We start from the raw sequence: 22,152 nt of genomic DNA on the forward strand, positions 1-22,152 counted from the left end.
GTACTGTTTTTCTTTCTTTTTTTAAGTCAATTTTTGAAGTAGTTTTTCCCTAGTAACTCACACATTTCTTCTGGATTGTCAATTTATTGGCAAGAAGTTGCACACAATATTTTCTTACAATTATTTAATTATTTCCCATAATCATGGGCATATTGCTTTACTGACTGCTGCTGTAAATTATTTAAACAAAGTAATAAAATTAACATTTTTCTTTTTTCTCCCCTAACCTGATAGTCAAAAATTCTAGTAATATATAGTAATGTCTTATAGAAAATAGTCATCTCAGACTCGTATTGTAAGATTATTGTAAGATGATACAGTTTTTATCTTTTCTTCCTGTCTAGCCTTACCCATTTAATACTTTATTAATAATAGCAACCACTTGACATTTATTGTGTGTTAGACATTTGATAATAAGATTTTTACTTACATTATTTAATACTCAAAGTGACCTCAGGATCTTTTAATTAGTGTTCCCATTTATGGATGGGGAAACTAAGTCTCAGAGAGCTTACATAACTCAGTAATATTCAGTTAGCAAACATGGTAATTAGGCTGACCAGATTCCCAAGTTTGTCCTTTTAATAATCACTTTGTTTCCAATAATTCTTTCTTATTATTTTCAAATATAATAGTTACCTTTGTGTTAAAATTAAGGCTGTAATTTAGTATGAAGGGTATAAATAAATCCAAAATAAACTGTAAATAATATATTTATTATAGTGACTTTTTAAAAAGGTATTTGTTTTTCAGATATTCATGTGAACTTGCCCCAACTTGTCTCACTATTTTAAGACTAGACATAGAGCCTGGTATTTCTAGGCTACCACGAAGTCACTCTCTCTTCTTCTTTTTTTTTTTTTTGGTAAATAGAGATGTAAATAGGGATCAATTAGTCACTCTACTTACTGATAAACAATAATATAACAAAATTTACCATCTTTGGTAACAAAATATAACAAAATTTACCATCTTACCCATTTTTGATTATAAAGTTAAGTACCATGAACAGAACTACAGAGAAGTCTCAAGACATACTAAATGGTGATTGATTTTTCTGAGCATTGTAGTGTGCTCACACTGTTATTATTTTGGGAAGTATTAAACACAGTGTTTAAACACATGGATTTTGGACCTAGACCTCCTAGGTTTGGTTTTCAGCTCAGCATTTACTACTTGAAAAACCTATTTAAACTTACTGTGCCACAATTTCCTTATTTGTAAAGCAGTTATTACAATGATATATACCTCTGAGGATTATTGAGGGGATAAATGTTTTAATATTATGGAATTATTTAGAAAAGTGTAGAGCCTACATCAGAAAAGCGTCTGACATAAAGCTCTCACTAAATGTTAGGGAGTAATATTATTATTTTAAATTAGTATAGACTATCATGTGGCTTTCCTTAAAAACCCTTGGAAATAAGATGAGTAGTATTCTGTTCTGTGAGTTAAGCTTTCAGATTACATGTGCCATGGACCATGAAAGATATGTAATGGCAGGTCAAAAGGTAGAATTAGCTTCCAACCCAGCAGGATTAGATTGTAGCTTGATGAGACATTAACATTTAAAGAAAATATATACTAGTCAGGATAGAAGGTGGCTGTAGAGGTTGTCTCTTAGAGTTTTAGCCCACAGGGGACAGGTGGTCTTGTCCATATCCCACCTGTTCATTCCTAGTGGCAGGTGTCTGTCCCTGCTGAGTAGCAGCATCTGATAGCAAAAAACATTTGAGTTACACAATGAACTCTTCTAATCTACAAAACAACTTTCTGATTACAATTTGGTTTCTCATATTTATCTACAGGGAGAAGTTATATGGGCTGAATGACTTAAATATCTAGTTAGTTGTAAGTCTCACTGGAAATCAGTACATTAGTTTTCTTCTTTCACATGTTAATCTGGAGAGTTTTAACTCAGGTCTGTGTCTGATTAATAAATCAATTTTCTCTGTATGAAGTAGGTAACTGAGCCTGAATGTTGAGTCACAAAGACAGTCCTCCTTTCTTCTACCTTCATCAGTTCTTAGTTATACCCCCTTGTTTTATATCACTACACCACTAAGGCTTTAAAATTCATTGGGTTCTAGTTTCCTTATTTGGGTTTTATGTATGTGTGGCAGCAGTGATAATTGTTCAATATCTCCACTGCCAGTTTCTGAGGAATGGGGAAACATCTCAACTTCTCTCGCTGAGTCTGTGGGCCTGTCTGACACTAGCAAGAATCCATTGTCTGCTGAGCAACAAGTGTTGTTTACTGCTGTGTAAGAGTTATCCTGTGGACTCACTGTTCTGCTAGATGCCATCTTAGGGAGGACAGAGGGCTGAAGAAAGCCTAAATGATGAGCTCGATCATGTCTCTTGTTTTACAGGTGGGAAACTAGAGACTACTTATAAGGGGCTATGTATCTTTATGTTTTCATACTAGTTTTCTTGTATAAGGTTTGGCTATAACCGTCTGGTCTTATGACCTGCCAGTAACATTCTTCCTGGTCCTACTCTTCCCTAATTGGTATACAAACTAAACTGCCAAAGGCATTTTTATTTTATTTTATTTTTTTTTTAGCTCTGGCAACATTTTCTCCTTGGTTATGTACCATTGATAACCAGATTTATATTTAAAATATAAGTTCATTGTAGATTTCAGAATATGTTTCAAACTGGATCTTCTGTGGCCTGATTGATATGGTCTTTTTGGCCACTTCAGAGAGATTTCATGACAACTAATTAGACCTATTTTTACAATTGTCATACATGCTGAATGTGTCTTTGGGGTTTGGTGTTTTTTTTTTTTTTCTTCAAATATAACTCTACATCCTACGTTGTACACTTATGATTTCAGGATCTAATAATAAACTTTAATTGTTTCAGTAATAATCACTATATGTCCACAATAAAATTCTTTCTTCTAATAATATAAAAGGATTTCAACTTGACAATAGAAATTTCTGTTAATTAAAAAAGAATTTAATCGCAATAGAAATTTCTACTCTAAACATTTTCTCCTCTATCACTTCCTTCTCCTCTTTCTCTATCTCCTCTTCCTTCTCGTTCTCCTTGAGTCTTACATGCTCTGTGTTACTGTTAACATATATCAACAACTTTAGTAGCATGTTATAGATCGATGTACATTTTTCATGGTGTGCATATGTACATGTTTACAAGAAGAAAGTGAGGCATTAAACATTAATTAAACATAAATGCTTTAATGTACATGATAAGAGCCAGGGAGCAGTCTTAGAAGTGTATTTTGAAGATTCTAAGAGAAGGTACAGATATGCCCTGGCAAAGAAGGGAGGGTCAGAAAAAAACAGGAAGTAAAACAAACATATTAATGCATTGGGGAGCTATATCAGAAAAAAGGGGGGTGGATGCTAACAACTAAAAACAGGCCCCATGGCAGGAGGATTGAGGCCCCATGACAGGAATGGAGAAGGTTGATTGTGGAGTAGTGACTGGGGAGGTTATTGAGCTGTACCTATATTCTGTTGGGGTACTGTATTAAATCCCATGAGAAAATCAAAGGCAGAGGCGAGTGGAGTGGGAGAGACAATGTTTGACTTGTAGGAACTTACAGTCTTGCTGATGAGACAAGGCAAATGGAAGCCAGAGAAGAAGCCAGGAAAGCCAGTAAGAGTAGCTTGGATTTGATGTAGCATGTGATGGAAGCAGCCTTCTGGAAATCTCATGTAGCATCCTTGTCTCTGTCCTCTGGTCTAGAAGAAGAGGTCTGAGCTGGGAAAGATCAAACTGAGTCTGTGGCGATGTTTCAAAAACCAGTTTTTGTAGCTATCAATTAGCAAAAGAGCTTTCCCTCCAAAAAACTATTTTGACTGCTTTAGAAAAAATGAGCTTTCTAAAATCTTCTGTCCAAGATTAATAATAAATGGAAAATCACTGGTTTGCTTTTGCAAACAGCACAGAATGTCAGTAACTTTAGGCAATTTTCCAATTTTACAGTAAGTTTTTATACCAAAACCCATTTGGGAAGCTATTTAGTCCATGGATATTTTCTGTGGAATGATGATGTGGGTAGACAGGAATAATGATTTTTTTTCACAGCAAAATATTAACTGAGTACTAATGACTCCATTTTGATAATATCACTCCAAAAATAAGGGAGTGAAGTAAAGATGCTTATAGAAACATTATGTTAAAAATAGCATAGCTTTATACAAGTTGAGATGGTAAATAGTTTAGGTTTTACCTCTAATATTTGCTTTAGTTTTTTCCTCCATGGAGTAGACCTGAGAGAGAAAGTTTTCAGATTTTTGTTGGCCAGTTAATAAGGGCTTGGTAGTTGTTTGGTCTCGTATTGCAGGAAGGTAGATTTTATTTTTTTCCTTTCTTCTTCTTTCTCTCATCTATACCTCTGCTTCTTGCGAACACTTCTGCGATTTCTACTCTCTCCATTTGCCTTCCAACACGAGGCCTTTCGAGATTCTTGGTTTCCTGGAAGGATAAGTGAGGCATATTTAAGTGCCTTACAATATTTCTGGGCTTATGTGGGTTTTGATCCACATGAATTGGTGGTAGGTCTCTGAACGGCACCAGCACAAAGATAACAGGAACCCTGAGGTCTGGCATCCCCTTGGGTTGTGATTGTCCACTTGTCACTTGCAATGACTGTCCAGGAAAGATATTGCTTATGGGGTAGCCCTCTAAAGCTATGTCAGCTTTTATATTTGGCTTATTTTGTGTCTGGGAAAGAACATCAGTGAAATAAGGTTTCACGCCTGTTATGGCATTGATTTCATATGCATTGTGCCTGTCAGCCAGTGCTCTCCCAGTCAAAATGGGCTGAAAAGCAGTTGATCCTGAGATCCCACTTACAAAGTTGTTGAGGAGAGAATGCCATATCCCACCACTTATTGGGCTCAAGGTGACCTGTGGCCATAGACTGGCCAAGCTCCGGAGAGCGTCACGGTTCCAGGCGGAGGCAGGAAATTCAGTGTCAGTATGATAGAGCTGAGAAAAGTAAATGCTGAGAGTGACATCCGGGTACATCCTCAAGAAGTTGTACATTTTGCTGATGCAGCAGTGGTTAGCTTCGTTACAAGGGGAGTTGTTAGAATACAGAATGATGTGGCTGATGCTCTTGAGGCTGTGGACGGTGGAGGTAAGATACCCACTCATCTCGAACAGCATCGATTCTGGGTGGGTATCATTCCCAGTGCAGCTGCTTGCATGGCCCTTTTGCACCAGGCTTCCAGAAGTAGTTTTCAGTTCATAAAATGTGAAGTGTTTTGTTTGTGGATACACTGGCCCATAAGGAAATCCAAAAATATGATAAAATTCTGTGTAGGGAATTCTGGCTTCTTCTCCGGTCCGAATATGGTAAGGACAGTTGGAGCAATCCAGAGAGAAGCTTAGCCAGTAGTAAGGTTTAACTATGGTTCCACGATCTGCTAGATATTCCTCAAATAATGGCTCCATTGCTAGTTTATTGTCTTCTAGCTTGAACCCTAAACAAGGGAGAATAATCATATATAATCAGTGTGGAAAAAGTAAAGGCAATGGATTAATTTACTGAGCCATAGTTTTCTTTAAAGGAGGTAGCACAGTAACAAGTAGTGCCTTTGATTCTGAAAGCTAGGTATAGCCATAGATTAGACAACCTAGGATTCATCTTTCTTTGTAAATATTCCTGGGAAATAGGGAGGACACAAAAGCAAAAGGGATTGTACATCGTTACCTGTTTCCTGGCTTCCGAGGCATTAGAGCTAATGGCTTTTATCAGTGTACTTTTAGAAACAGACTACTTTATTTCAGTTCTGAGCTCTGTCTCTTGCCAACTTAATGACTTGGGCAAATTATTTAATACCCGGAAGCCACAGCTTCCTTGCCTCTCAAATGGGGATCAGAATAGCACCTACCGCATGATATTATTTTGAGACTTGGATGATAGAATAAATAGGAAATGATTTATGATATTCCTGACATATATTAAGGGCTCAATAAATGAAAGCTCCTGGTAGTAATAGCATAAATCCTAGTGTTACCAGATGATCCTTGTTTATGAAAATACAAAGAAATAAGCAGGGTTTTTGCACTTTTCCCATAATGTTCTTCCTTTGTCTCTTCTTTGGGATGATAGAATCTAACATATCATGCAGAAGTATGTCTGCATTTAAAATCAGCTATTTTAAAAATTTTTGGCAATGAGTTGGAGGTGGCTTTCCTTTGGGGATAGGAACATGGAGTTTATTTTGCTTCATGGTAAAGACTTCTTGATACACCACTGGAATATCCTTTGGGTTGGGTATGAATGAATGAATGCATTGATAATTTGAGAGCTTTCTTTCCAACGAGTGCAGCTTATTAGAGCATTATTGAAACTTTACTCTGGAAAATGTGGTTCTTTAAGATATTTCAAATCAATAGTCTCTGGGAAGTTAGGCCCCCAAAGTTGAAATCACTAAAAATGATTTTTTCTTTAAAAAATATTCATTCAGTTGTCATTATTCTGTAGCAAACTATGGCATTATAATATAATTCTTAAATCATTAAAGAATAACTTTTTATTATGCAAGTATTAGATGTTTCTTGTATAATTTTTGGGGAAGATTTATTTATTTATGCATATAAGAACTGGGTGTAGGCCAAGGGGCAGGATGGGGTAAGAAAATTCACCAGAGAGAGAGTGGGGAGCAGAAGAGGTGGATTGACTGAGGGGAGCAGCAGGCAAGACTGGAGAGGTCTGCTGATGCTTCATAATGCTGAGACTTAACCCCTGTGCCACCAGGGAGGCCTTGTATAGTATTTTTTAAAATACTAGCACATAATGGCAAAAATACAATCTCAAACCAGTTTTTATAGTTTACCTACATTCCAGTCTTTTTGCTATACATGTATAGGTTTTATGCATGACATAAAATAGAATCATGCTTTATACTTTGCTTTTTTTACTTAGCATTGTCATGAGCATTTTCCCTATGTTATAAAAAATTCTCCCGTGAAACAGTATTCCTGGTTAGCTAACATTTTATTACTTACCTATAGGCATTCAGTTTCTTGCTGGTAATATTAATAACTTTAAAGAACATTTCTGTAAATAAATCATTTATATCTTTTATCCTTTTTTCTTTAATGCTTCTTTAATTGCTTCTCATTTGCCAATTTGAGAAGCAAGCATCAATATTTGCTGTTATAGTTTGCATCTTTCAGTTCCTAGTGGGAGTGCACACTTTTTCACATGTTTATTAGTCTGTAGTATTTATTGTCCGTGAAATATATTTGATCTTGTACCATTTTTTGTTTGAGGCTTTCCTTATTGATTTGCAGGAATTCTTAGTTATCAAAAATATTAACTGTCATATTTGCTGCAAATCTTATATCTGATTTATAGAAGTCTTTAATGGTACTGATACTTTTAAATGCACCAAAAATTGCATTTTATGTAGCTTAATTTTTACCTTTTGTCTTATTTTTTGCTATTGTGTATAGAAAAGCCTTCCCCATCAAAAAGCGATTAAGGATTCCCCCGTTTCCTTCTAGTATGTATGGTTTATTTGTATTTAGCTCTCTATCCAGGTAGCAAAACAGATAAAGTAGAAAATTTTAGGAGATGAATTTACCATAACAACAATCTTACCATGACAACATCTTTCACTGTCTTAAGATCTAATTTATCATTTCTTTTTTTTCTTTAAAGACTTACTTATGCATGCAGAAACTAGGGTACAAGCCAGAGGTGCAGGGGGTGAGAGTATTAACTAGAAACAGAGTGGGGAGCACAACAGGCCAATTGAAATACACTGCTGAAAGGAGCAGTGGGTCAGGAGAGGTCTGCTGTGCCATGTAGGTCACCTCCCTGGCCGGGGAGCGAACTTGTGCTACAGTTGCTGCGGATAGTTTCATAGTGCTGTGCTGTAACCTGTTGTACCGCTAGGGAGAACCCACTAGTTTATCATTTCTGAAGTATTTCTTACAGCTTCTCATAAAGAAGGACTCTGTGGTCAACTTCTGTCTTTCTCAACTCAGATTCCCTCAGTCATTGCTGTTTTTGATACAGTTTGATCTCCAAGCTGAAACTGGCAGAGTTACTTTGCTAATCCTACCCTGGGCAGAAAATATTTTAGGATTCTCCATCCAGCTGTAGAAGAAATATGACTCTACTCACTTCACCATTAGCTGAGTGACAACTATCTCTGCATAATTCTGGATACCCCATGTCCATAAAATTCCACATTTCTTCTAACATATACCTTTGCCTGTTCCTTCCTTAATGCTGTATTTTCCTGGTCTGATTGATTTTCTGCCCAAACCTTCCTAAATCTTGTTTATCTTGTCCTTGGGGGAGCTGAACTTTTGTCCTGGGGCCTTGGCCATAAACTGATACCCCGGAACTTGACACCAGTCTACTGGACTGTGGGCACTGGTTTCTCTCTGAATCTCCTCTTTCAACTTTACTCATCAGGCTGGGCCTCTGTGTTTATCAAAACTCATAACCAAGTCTCACACTCTTGAATATTATGCCTTGGGTGTGGACTGCTGTTGGGTGGGATATCTGACATCCAGGTAACTAATATTACAATGTCAGCTCACTCATAGAAAATTGACTGGTTAATTTGACTAAAATAATATGGAGGCAGTACCAAAAGCCCTTTTCTGATTTTACTTTGGGGGTGGTGGAATGAACTAAATATAATGGTCCCAGAATTATTGCCCTTTCAGGAAGAAAGGTTTTGTCACTTTCAAGCCAAAGGTAGTGTTGGAAACTCCCAAGTGCTTTCTAATCATTCCTTCCCTTATTCTCCCTCTCCTGTGGCTATCTTAACCATCATGATGCACTGTTACTATCTTTAAGGAGATTTTGGGGACTAGCAGCCTTCATACATAAAGGAGGGAGTGCTGGAGTCTCATTTTTGCTGATGGCTTCTTAACATCAACCAACTCTGGTTCCTGCTGGGGAAGTCTCCGCTTTTCTCAGGTGGCCTTTCTGGGATTGTTCTCTAATCACCCTCATTTGAAGGGGAAGAAGAAAAGAACATTTATCTCCTTTGAACCCTTCAGGAATTTAGGGTTAATGCCGTCTATCTTTCATTGAGCACAGACTACCCTGTATTACTAACTTTGGGTAGCTATCCCGAGCCGATATGCTGGCTAGCACCTAGCCCAGGAACCTTGATGGGCTCACTGTCCGATCAGCAACAGACTACGATTTGTTCGATGAGATCGTCTGTCCCTACTTGGGATCGTCTGCCTCTACTACGTAGTCCTTGTCCTTCTCCTGGGTTTGTGCCTGGGAAATGCATGTTACCCTCCAGGCAGTAGGTCTACTGGCATTATGGAGTACAGATCTGCAGAAACCAACTCCTCATCTCATTGTGAATGGCTCTGGCCCTGGACCCGAGCTGTGGGCAGACAGCCTTCCTTAGTTTAACACAAATGAACCACGCCATAAGGACAATCTGCTCTCTTTTCACCCGACTAGGATTCAGCAGTTACTGTTAAGCACGGTTTACATTGGAGTAATTGGAGAACGGAGTTTGCCCTTGCCAAGCTGTGCACAATCTGTTAGCAGCTAAAAGCAAATGTTAGCAGTTATAATTACCATCATTTTGTCTCCAGACTTGGATCACATTCCAGGTGTTCTAGGAGATGGTCCACTTCCTTTTCCCTCTTTAAAGTCCCAAGCCCTTTTTCAAGTACCTTCAGAGGATAATTGTACTATAAATATTCACCTTCTTTTGGAGGTCAGGACCCCTTCGCAGTTTGTGTCTATCAAATGGTTTGAATCTTGCTGTCCCAAATTAGAGAAATCTCGCTGAGGTGTGGCTGCCTCCAAGAACACTGTTGAATTGGTGCCATGGTAACGTTTTGCAAAGTAGCTACTGCTAGGATACGACTCTGACACTTATTACTTTATTTGCATTTCAAACCACCAGTTCCAAAGATGAAAATATACATGAATGCATATTTCAGTCTGGATAAAAGCGTAATATCAGACTGTTTCACAGAATGTATTGGTTTTTTTCTCCCTCTAGCTGTAAGAATCAAATTCTCTGGTCACGATCCTCAATGCCATTGTTCTGTTCTAGAATAGGTGCCAAACTTGGTGTGTGGACAAGATTTGTTGGTCTGTTGCCTGTGGAGTCCTCTCCTTGGAAGGTCACCCGCTCATGAGAGGGACAATGATGTGATTTCCCTCAGTTCCAGGAGGGGGAGCTGTTTATCATGTCTAATCTTGGGCTATTATGTCCTAGTGCTTTCCTTCCTCTTAGAAATTTCCTAGGCTGAGGAGACTCTAGTTATTGATATGATGTGTTCCCTCTGGTTTAAGTCGCTCATTATCCCTGTCTCATGGCAGCCTTTCTCTCTTGGCCACTCATCCTCTTCCATTCTTCTTCTGCCCTTTTTCTTCTCCGAGGTCCTCTGATATGTTTGTCATCATAATTCATCACATTCACTTTATTCCCTCTTCTTCCTCAGGCCACTCAAAGGAATGGAGCGGTGTATTTGTGTATGTCCATTAGTTACTACAGAAGTTCCTCAGCATATACTGCTCTAAAGATGACACCTCAAGGTTAATGGAAGGTGTCTTGCAGCTGCATCACCAATTTTTCAGTCAAACTTACAGTCTCCACAACGACAACGGTCCTTTCCCATCTCTGCCTCTTTCTGAGACAGAGCAAACCTAGTGGAGCAAAGGTGGGGTGGTAAGGGAAGAAGCTGGGTGGCCCGGGTTGATGGGTCCTCACCCAGTCGCTAAAGAATGCAAGACATGACCCAACAGGAGACACGTGGGGAGAAACATTAATAGAATTTATTTACCTAGGGAGGAGAGTTAAGAGAGAGACAGAGAGACAAAGTGTGAATGAATTTATAGACTCGCATATGGCCAAATGCTGTCTGTCCTACCCCAGATAGCATCTGCTGAGCAGAGACAGAAGACCCAAGCTGAAGCTGCATGTGGCAAGCTGACGGCTTCTCTGTAGACACCCCCGTCTCACCAGAGGTTTAATTGGCAAAGTTCCAGCAATTTAACCACCAGAAAGCCCCATCTCTGCCTCTGTTTCCCTTCAGCCCCCCCAAGGGGTGGAGTCTGGAAAGTCTACCTCCTACCATCATGTTGGTTAGGAGCACAATGCCCTGCTCAAGAAGTTCCTCCTCACAGTTCCTTGTACTCATCACCTTTTATGTTTATCTTTTCATTGTCTCAGCAAATTACTTTGCAGTTACATTTTCCTTCATATTTTCTTTTTGTGCACACTCAGTTGCATCCCATTCCTTCCCTATCACTTGCAATTGGTCCTGCCTTATTGTTCCCACCACTGGCTTCCATCTTCATGGCATCTCCTAACTTAGTGAATTTGTAAATATAAAACCAAAAGTTGGCCAAGTTCCTCTCTTATTTAACCCTAACAATAACATTCTGTTAAAAAATATTGCCTTAAAAATGAACAATTATATTTTAGGAATAGGCAAGCAAGGAGTCACTCCTTTAAAAAAAAAAACAGCTTGGTTCAAATATTTTTGGCAAATAAAAGTGGTGTATGTCCTTACTTGATGTGAAATGATCACCTCATATAGTTACCTTGAGGGGGGATATGTTGTGAGAACATTTAGGATCTATCCTCTGGGCATATTGCAAGTATACAATATTGTTAACTGTAGTCAGATGCTGCACATTAGATCTCTAGAATCTAATCATATTGGGCAATTAATTGATTCTTAATACCCTTTGGTCAACAGCACCCCATTTTCCCCTCCTTATAACCGCTGGCAACCACCATTCGAACCTTTCCTTCTATGAGTTGACTGAATTCCACCTATAAGTTACTTCATACCATATTTGTCTCTCTGTATCTGGCAATTTTCAATTAGCATATTAGCCTTCGGCTTCATCCTTTTTTGGTCATGACAGGATTTCACTTTTTAATGCCAAATAACATTCCATTGTATATACATACTACACTTTCTTTGTCCATTCACTTATTGATGATCATTTAGTTTGTTTCCAAACTAAATAGCCTTTGTTTTGCAATGAACACAGGAATGCAGATATATCTTTGAGATCCTGATTTCAATTCTTTGGATAAATACTCAAGATATGAGATTGCTAGATGACTGAAGATCTAATTTTAATTCTTTGAGATGCATCCATTCAATTTTTCATAAGGGCTGTGCCAGTTTACATTCTCACCACCATTATACAGGATTTCCCACCAATATGTTCTCAGCAATATGTATTATTTTTTGTCTTTTTGATAATAGCTATTTTGACAGGTGTAAGGTGGTCACTTCTTATGGTTTTGATTTGCATTTCACTGTTTAGCATCTTCTTATATCCATTATTCCCACTGTTTGGAAGTTAAGATTATGTACATTGCTGTTTTAAAAAAATTTAAAATATATTCATTATATCATCCTTCATTTTGGTACAATGTATGGTTTCCCGTGAAATTCCCATCACCAGTTCCCCAGGTACCATCACTGTAGTCCCTTGTGCTCTTCCCACCCCATCGTAGTCCTTCTCCCCCCTCTTCTCCTACAGAATGTCTCTGATCCATAGTTGTCTGATGATTTTGATTTTTACTTTATTATATTTACTTTTTATGGACTTTTTATTTTCTCTACATTCTTCCTATAAGTGAGACCATGTGATTTTTTTCTTTTTCTTTCTAGCTTACTTCGCTGAGCATAATCCCTTCCAGTTCCATCCAGGTTGCTGCGAAGGGTATGAGTGCATCCTTTTTGACTACTGAGTAATATTTCATTGTAGAAATCTACCACATCTTGTACATTACTCTTACAAAAGACTCACATTAGTATCTGTGTACTAAATAAAAGAAATTAGAATAGTTTTGCTTTTACCACAAAATCAGGAAGCAAATATAGTTTTCAATATTTGTTATGCATCAGCCATTCTGGAGTTCCCAGCACTCTGGGCTGTGGTATGGCCTCACTAAGCTCCTTTCCTAGGAGCCACTTTACACAGACAGTGTTTTAATCATGCCATTCCTGGTTACTGTGCTACTTTGTTTTTTTAGATTTTCTGTATTTCGGTAGTTTAATTTTTGCCTCCTAGAATGTTCAATTTTTTTTTGCCATATAAATGAGCAACTGCTGTTTTTCTTTAACTTATGTTAATTTATGAAATGTTTGACAGAATTGTTCTATATTTGGAAGATGGAGGCAAACATGTACTTATTTTTTGTTATTGAGTTCTATTCTATGAGTGTCTTATATATTTGGACATTAGCTTCTTATCAGATAGATGACTTACAGATATTCTTTCCCATGGTGTAGATTGCCTTTCCACTTTATTGTTGTGTCTTTTCTTGTGTTGAAGCTTTTTAGTTGGATGTAATCCCACTTGTCTATTTTTACTTTTAATGACTGTGCTTTTGGTGTCGTATCCAGAAATCATCACCCTGGTCAATGTCAAGATGTATTTTCCCTTTGTTTTCCTCTAGTAGTTTTTGGTTGCAGCACTTACATTTAAGTCTAATCCATTTTGAGTTTGTCCTTATATATGGTATGAGATAAGGTTCCAATTTTTAATGGTAGGTTCCTGTTAGGTGTAAGAAAAAGTAGATATATTTTCCTTTTTAGAGATCTATTTATTTATGCATATAAAAACTAGGGTTCAGGGTAGAGGTGTTGGGGGGAGGGGCTGAGAGGATTCACCAGAGACAGAGTGGGGAGCAGAACAGGTAGATGTACTGAAATACACTGCTGAGGGGAGCAGTGGGTAGGTCAGGAGAGGTCTGCCACGCCATGTGTGTCACCTCCCTGGTGGGGGGTCGAAGTTGTGTTGCAATAGCTGCAGATAGCTTCATAGTGCTATGCTTTAATCCGTTGTACCACCAGGGCGGGCACAAAATGTTGACCTTTCAAAGCTCCATTTAGATATTGCACTGGATGAATTTTAAAACTGAATTTAGTCACAGGGAAATGAAGGAATTTGGTTCCTGTTTACAATTCTTACTGCTATGTTGACATTTACAGGAAGGGAGAAGCTTTAAAGGAACATCTTGCTTACCTCTATTTTGTCTTTCCTTGTTAACCTGCAATGTTTCATTTTTATTCAGATGCTGTTATGATGTATATTATCTCTATAAAGGTAATATTGATTATAAAGAGGAAGTTCTACCAAAGTGAAAATTTCTTACACTGACATATATATTTAACTGGCCTTTGGCCAGTTAACACATAAAAAATTATTTCTAATGTTTGTCTGGCACCCCTATTTGGGAGATATCTAAGGTGGCTTATGTGTTGCTCTTTGTGCAGATAAGGTGACTTTCTCTTTGGGTGTAAGATATAAAATATTTTATATTTTACAGGTAATTTAAGAAATATTTATTTGAATCTATTGTGCTCAATTAATTTTATAGATATTTGATTTAATGGCAGTTTGTTTGTCAGTAAGAATGCCCACATTTTTAGGGCTAGGGTGAGGATGAGGGTTAGGAAAAAAAAAAAAAAAGGATGCCCAGGGCTAGAGAAAAAAAAAGAATGCCCACAATTATGTAGTAGTAGCAAACTACATGGAAAAAAGGAACTGAAGAAAAAAGCAAGTATGAAATAAAGAAGAGCAGAGGATTCAGTGGACTTCATGGAGCGCCTCAAGGAATTAAGTGGAAAGACAGGATAAGTATTAAAATTGAGAAGAGGGATTCAGAAAAGCATGGGCACGGTCTCCCGGCTTGGGGGCCATAAGCCGTATCGCCACAGGGTGGCAGCACAGTCAACGGAGAGGATACTAATAGTTGGACGACCCTTCTTTTACTAAAACTCCACTTTTTCAGAATTCTCCCACGCTGTTTTTACCCCTTACTATCTCATGCTAAAACTAGTAAATGTTTAGAATTAAAGGTAACTCCTAAAATTTAAACTGAAGGAAAGTGGAGCGGGAGGCACCATCTTTGCTGCCAGAATCTGAACAAATACTTAAGGTTTCAGGCTGGTAGGAAGGGCCAATGGAAATTTCCAAGGTACCATACACTAATAATTTTGTAAAATTCAGTGAAGGTGATTTTATAGGAAAATGAGCAACAACAACAGCAAAATACAGAACATAAGTCATTTTGAAAATAATTTTAGTTCAACAAATATAAACATATAAGAATACAGTTTAAAAATTTACATCAATAAAGGTAAACAGAATGCCTGTCTCTTTTGGCTATTGTTGTGTGTGCTTTTGATACTACACCCAAGAAGTAAATGCAAAGACTTTCCCCTTATTTTTCCAGGATTTTTATAGTTTCCATTTTTACATTCAAGTAAGACTAACTCATTTGAAATTTATGTGTGCATGGTGTAAGGTTAAAGGTTCCATTTCATATTTTTGTATGAGACTATCCAGTCCTCATTGCATTTGTTGAACAGACTTTCCTTCTCTATTGGTAGTTTTTGTACCCTTTTCAGAGATCATTTATGTGCATGGGTTTCCTGTTCTGAGACATGTCTCTCGATGGAAAGATAAGCACAACAAATCAATGTGGAAAAAAGAAAAGAATTGCCAAAACCATACATATTATTAATTGAAAGTATGTGTGCTGATGATTAGCATGATCATTGTCATTATTACTATAATGTATAAGTATATCAAATAAAAATTTATTTAAGGTCCTATATAGACACATTTTCGACATCTTGTATATCCATTCAAAAAATTTTGCTGTGACTAACCAACTTGCTCCTTGCTTATTTATCTAATTTAGGTTGTATTAATGATAACACCTTTTTTTGCAGTATAAAAAACTGTTTCTATGATTTTTTAGTAGTTTTATAATAGGGAAAGCCAGTTATAAGAGGTAGAGTGGTAGGACTAGATAGAGGATGGTAATTGAAAGCAATTTTATAAGATCAAAGTATTAATTTTTCATATAAAAAAACAAAGCAATATATTTTCAAAGTTTATTGCCAGTACTTTGTCAGTGGCCAGGTCCAATATTTTATCCTGTGAGGTTATATTAAATTTCAGTTATCTTTCAATGAAAGGATGGTTTATGGTTCCATGAGTTTCCTATGCATGAACCTTCTTTTGATGGAGAATAAAAATTTCAAACAGTTCATCAATTATTCCAGGTATTTGGTAATCATTTTTTGCATATAAGCAATGGCTAAAATCATTACTTGTTGCATTAGTAATATTCATTAATTGTGAAATATGACATCAAAGTCAGAGAAACTCTGTTCTTCCAAGCTTCTAATATTTGTTTTGACTTTTCAGTCATCTGCTCCCAGAAGACATGTTGCATTTCTTCTTTGTTTGGAAACATTGAGATTGGTAACATGCAGAATACTTCAATCAACTGTGTAGCTTTAAAAGATGGGCTCAAACTTGTTTCTTACCTAGCAGTAACTTTCTAAGAGTTCATTGATCAGTTCAAACTCTCTTCAGAAGTTTTTTCCTAGATAACCATTGTACTTAGCACACAACAAAGTTGTTTATGATTAACTCCCATTTTATTACATAAGGAGAATAAATAAGCCCAACTGTAATGCACTAGGTTAAGCTAACGCATAGTTTTTACATCAACAAGAACATTGTTTAGTTCAGCTTTTTTTTCATAGTAAGGATGGAGTATGTTGCTTTACATTTTGGCTCAAATTTCCTCATCTGAGCAATTACTCCAGAATCTTCTATACAAAATCTAAATACTAAATCACATTTCCTGATATAGATCATACATTTGGATATTATATAAAATTTCTGTAAAAGTTTCTAAATACTCTCAGGGTCTTTATTTCTCTTGTTTACCCTGGTAACAGTTCATGGGTAGATACTGGTTTTCAGGCTTAGCTTTGATTTTGTTAGGTTACTAGCAGGTAGTGACTAACAAGTGATGTTAAACTAACTTCACAACATCTTATTTAGGTTTATTGCTCTGACTAGATTAATCTAAATGATAAAGAATTTAAGTAGGAATATTACTTGTTGAACAGATTAACATTTAATGAATGCCTAATCTGTGATAATATTTCTACCTTGAGAGGTGGGTATTATTACAATTTCCACAGATAAGGAAACTGAGGTTCAGAATGTTTAATGTTCATGATAACACAGTAGAGCTGGGTTTGAACCAAGAATACTCAAAAATTATTTTTTGTACCATAATCCCTCCATCAATTCTATCTTTTTGAGTAAGAATAATCATTTCAAATTTATGACTGATAGAAGATAAATTTCTTGTGGGAAAATTTTCCTCTGGGAAAATTATGCCTCAAAAGTTAGATGATAAAGTCAAGAAAGAGAAGAAAACATAATGTAGGAAAAGTCATGATAAGATATTAAGTGTGTGTGGGAAAGCAGTTGAAAAATTTTTGGCAGAGAGGGAGGGATTTTTTTTTTTAAATCATTCAACTCATTTTTTTTTTCTGTCCTGGTATTTATCTGTTTATTTTAATGAAGTACCATTTTCTTACATCTTCTTAAAATTTTTGACAGTATAAGATTATTCACCTCAGGTGTGTTCACAGATTTTATTGAGGTATAATTTGCACACATCAAAATATATTGATTTTAAGTGTGCAGTTTTTGAGTTTTGACAAAGGTTAACTCATGTTAACACCACTTCAATAAAAATATAGAACAATTTTCATCAAACCCCAATTTCCTGAGTCTCTTTCTTCCATATTAATCACTTTGCAGTGAGTCTAGGCAAGTTCTTTTGTGTTACTATAGGTTTAATTCCTACCCTCCCCCACCAGTTTCACATAAATGGAATAATAAAGTATGAATTCTGACATCTTTTGCTTATTGCTCAAAATAATTTTGAAGTTCATTCATGTGATTATGTGTATCAGAAGTTTGTACCTTTTTTATATGGAATATTTTTCTATTGCATAGCTATACTATTATTTATTCTTTTATTGAAAAATATTTAGATTTTTTTCTAATTTTGGGCTAGTATGAAAAAAGTTGCTCTGAACATTCATCTCCACATATCTTGGACAAATACGTAAGAGTGGAATTGCTAGGTGCTAGGTCATATGGAAAAAGCATCTGAAGTTTCTAAGAACTGTCAAACTATTTTCCAAAATGATTTATTATTTTGTATTTCCACTGGCAATATATAAACATTCCAGTTGCTCCACATTCTTGTCAACACTTGGTATTGTCAGTAAGAGAAAGTACTTAAAAGATCAGTTTCAAAAGACTAGTTTCTTTTAAGCTTGCCATTTGACAGAAAGGGAATGAATATTGGATAGGACTTAGCAGTATTTCTGTTTTTTCATTTGAGTAACTCACAATAAATCTCTAAGGGCATCATCCTTACAAAGAAATTGGTATTTCACTTTATTCCTCATTTAAGCTCCTCTTGTCCCAACTTCTTTCACATTAAGCTGAGCTTGGTTCACTATGATGGCTCATGTAGGACAGTATATGTGGAAGTTGAGAGAAATTTCTATGGTCCTAGACTGAGTAGGGAATATGGTGAGCTCTGAATACTTCAAGTGATTGCTGTTAAAAAGTCTGTTGCCAGTCTAATAATTGTTGATAATTTATCTTTTCTCTGGTGTCTTTTTATGACATTTCCTTTCCTATTATGTTTTTTAGTTCCAATCAGCTATGCTTAGTATGGAGTTAGTTTTATTTTATCCTGTTCAAAACCAGATTTGGTGATTCTCATTTTTCATAAATTCTGGAAAATTTTGGAGAAAATTTCATTATCTTGAAATCTTCCTTTATTCTTTTTTCTTCTTTGGAATATCAGTTGGTTATATGTTCAACTGTCTCATTATCTTTACATAGCTCTTAATTTGGTAATTCCCATTGTTCATCTTTCAGTACTACATTATGGATATTGTCTCCAGATCAGTAACCTAGTTCTCCACTTTTCAGGTTAATCTGATCATTAGGTCACCTTTTAAGTTTTGTTGAAGTGTGCAGTTTTGAGATTTGACAAAGGTATACATTCATGTTAACACCACTACAATAAAAATATACAACATTTTCATCAAACCCCAATTTCCTGAGTCTGTTTCTTCCAGATTAATCACTTTCCAGTGCCTCCCCAAATTTACTTTGATAATTCCATTATCTGAAGTTTTGGAGGCTTAACTCTGCCTTATGTTATTTCTGCCTACCTTTGCTCATGGTAGATTGTTCCTTTGGGTATTGCAAACATTTTACAATATGTTTGGTAGTGATCCTGTGTGGCCTGAAATGAAGGCATGTCTCTCTAGAGCCGTGATTCTAAATCTTTGATGTACATTATTGAGCTTTTAAAAATTAGGATGGCAAGTTGAACATACACACTAGTTGACTCAATTATTCTTGGTATGTGACCCAGGCATCAAGTGTTTTTTTAAAGCTTCACAGTCACTGTTGAAAACCACTGCCCTAGAAACAATTTGACTTTACTTTTTTTTTTTTTAAGATTTATTTATTCATGCAGAAGTGGGGTACAGGTCAGAGATGTGGAGGGTGAGAGGATTCACCAGAGACAGAGTGGGGAGCAGAACAGGTAGATCTATGAAGTACACTGCTGAGGGGCGCAGCGGGCAGGTCAGGAGAGGTCTGCCACGCCATGTGGATCACCTCTGGGGCAGGCGGGAATCAAACTCATGCGGAAGTGGTTTAAGCTTCTTTGTGCAGTGCTTTAACCCGCTGCGCCACCAGAGAGGGCCTGACTTTACTTTTTATTGGCACTACAAATAGATTTCCAGCCCTGGTCCACTTTTATATCAATTTTTCAAGTTTGAATTACATAGGTAGTTTACATTTTTTTTAACAGTAGAAAACATGTTTAATAGAATCAAGAAAGCCAATTTGATTCTTTCTGCTTGATTTTTCAACTTTATTGAGAAAGAATTGACAATTATAATTGTATATGTTTAAAATGACACATGATATACAGGTGTTATGAAATAATTACTGGATCAAGTTAATTAACATTACTAACTTCTTTTTTTTTTTTGATAGTGGGTATACCTGAGATCTACTCTCAGCACTGTTCAGGTATATAATTCCATATTATTTAGGATCCTAATTATTGTACTTTCTCCTGTTTTTCTTTGTGAGTCTGGCTGGAGGTTTGACAATTTTGTTTATTTTTTTGAAGAACCAACTTTTGGTTTCATTGATTTTTCAGATTGTTTTCCTAACTTCTACTTCATTTATCTCTGTTTTGACTTTATTATTTCCTTTCTTCTGGTGGCTTGTTTTTTTTTTTTTCTTTCTACATTTCTTTAAGGTGGAGATCAGGTTGTGTCTTTGAGTTCTTTCTTGTTTCTTGATGTGAGCATGCTATGTGTTTTCCTCTTACAATTGCTTTTGCTTTGTTCCATATGTTCTAAGGAGCTGTGTCCTCATTATCATTTTTTTCAAGGTATTTTTAAAATTTCTTGTTTGATCTCTTTTTTGATCCACTGGTCCTCCAATAGTGTGGGTTTCAATTTCCATGAGGAAGTAGGGTTTCTTGCCTCTGTCTCATGGTTTACTTCTAGTTTGATGCCTTCCTGGTCAAAGAAGATAGTTGGTTTGATTCTGATCTTAGTGTATCTGTTGATGTTTGCCGTATGTCCCAATATGTGATCAATCCTGGAGGATGATTCGTGTACATTTGAGAAAAATGTGTGCTCGTTTTTTTTGGGTGCAGCATTCTATAGATGTCTGTTAAGCCCATGAGATCTAGGTTCTTTTTTAGAGCTTTAGTGTCCTTGCTTATTTTTCATCTTGTTGCCATATATATTGTTGAGAGTGCTGTGTTAAAATATCCTCCTACATACCTATTTTCTCTAATGTCTGTTTTCAGAGATGACAATAATTAATATATTTGGTGATCCTTCATTTGTTGACTATATGTTGATAAGTGTTATGTTTTCTCGATGCCATTGGAGTAATCATAATGTAGTGACCGTCTATGTCTCTTTTAAACTTTTTTTAGTTTGAAGTCTGTTTTATTTAAGTTTACCTGTTTGTGCGTTCTTTTTTGGTACATTTGCTTGTAGGATTGTTTTCCATCCTTTTATTTTCAGTCTGTTTTTATCTTTTGTATTTAAATGTATTTCCTGAAGGTAGCAAACGGTTGAGTTCTGTTTTTTTAAAAGATTTTTATTTATTTATTCATACAGAACTGGGGTACAGGCCAGAGATGTGGAGGGTGAGAGGATTCACCAGGGACAGAGTGGGGAACAGAACAGGCAGATCGACGAAGTACACTGCTGAGGGGAGCAGCGGGCAGGTCAGGAGAGGTCTGTCCGCCATGTGGAGCTCCTCGGGGCAGGCAGGGATCGAACTCATGCGGAAGTGGCTTAAGCTTCTTAGTACAGTGCTTTAACCCGCTGCGCCACAGGAAGGCCTGAGTTCTGTTTTTTAATCCAGCCTGCAACGCTGTCTTTTTATTGATGAGTTTAAATCATTTACATTTAGAGTTAATATTGATACATCATTATCTGTATTTATCATTTTGTTTGTCTTTTTTGTGATTTTATTCCTTATTTTGCTCTGTTCTTATTCACCCCTTTGCTGGCTTTGGCTTTAGGACTTCCTGTGGTATATTTTTAGAGTGGGAGTTTAGTCATAATGAAATTTTGGAGTTTCTGTTGCCTGGGAAGTACCTTTTTTTTTCTTCATAGAAGAAGGAGAACTTTGCAGGGTAAAGTATTCTTGGTTGGCCTTTGTTGTCTGGAGTTTAAGTATGTCCCTCCACTCTTTTATTGCCCATAGTGTTTCTTTGAAGAAAACCTGATTGGTTTTCCTTTATAGGCTATCTGCTTCCCTCTTGTCAACTTCATTATATTTCCTTGACTTGGATTCTTGTGAACTTTACTATTATGTGTCTTGCTGTATTTTTTCTTTCAGCATGGAAGTTTGGTGTACTGTTTACTTCGTGTATGTCGATTTTTATCTCCTTCAATGCTTGGGAAGTTCTCTTTGACTATCTCCATTAATAGTTTCTCAGTTCCTTGGTTTTTCTCCTCACTTTTTGATATTCCTATAACTCCTCTTTTTTTTTTTTTAAAGATTTATTTATTCATACAGAACTGGGGTACAGGCCAGAGTGGCAGGGGCGGTGAGAGGCTTCACCAGACACAGAGTGGGGAACAGAACAGGCAGATCGATGAAGTACACTGCTGAGGGGAGCAGTGGGTGGGTCAGAAGAAGTCTGCCGTGCCATGTGGGTCACCTCCGGGCTGGGCAGGGATGGAACTCATACTGCAGTGGCTTTAGCTTCTTAGTGCCATGCT

General features: G+C 36.6%; 2 protein-coding genes across 4 annotated transcripts in view; one reads left to right on the plus strand and one right to left on the minus strand.

Moving 5' to 3' along the window:
• RGL1 (ral guanine nucleotide dissociation stimulator-like 1) overlaps positions 1–22,152 on the plus strand; it is a 255,146-nt gene that overhangs the window by 5,533 nt on the left and 227,461 nt on the right. The gene's annotated exons all lie outside the window — the stretch shown is intronic.
• Positions 4,333–5,436, minus strand: APOBEC4 (apolipoprotein B mRNA editing enzyme, catalytic polypeptide-like 4 (putative)). The gene has a single exon (XM_004688564.1). The coding sequence runs from the start codon at positions 5,434–5,436 to the stop codon at positions 4,333–4,335; it is 1,104 nt and encodes a 367-aa protein (XP_004688621.1).

Source organism: Condylura cristata, unplaced genomic scaffold, assembly GCF_000260355.1.
Source record: "Condylura cristata isolate star-nosed mole 26May11 unplaced genomic scaffold, ConCri1.0 scaffold00024, whole genome shotgun sequence".
In the NCBI taxonomy this organism is placed as follows: Eukaryota; Metazoa; Chordata; class Mammalia; order Eulipotyphla; family Talpidae; genus Condylura; species Condylura cristata.

Excerpts from the sequence above, each read along its gene's own strand:
- APOBEC4 (XM_004688564.1), bottom strand. The coding sequence starts at position 5,436 with ATGGAGCCATTATTTGAGGAATATCTAGCAGATCGTGGAACCATAGTT.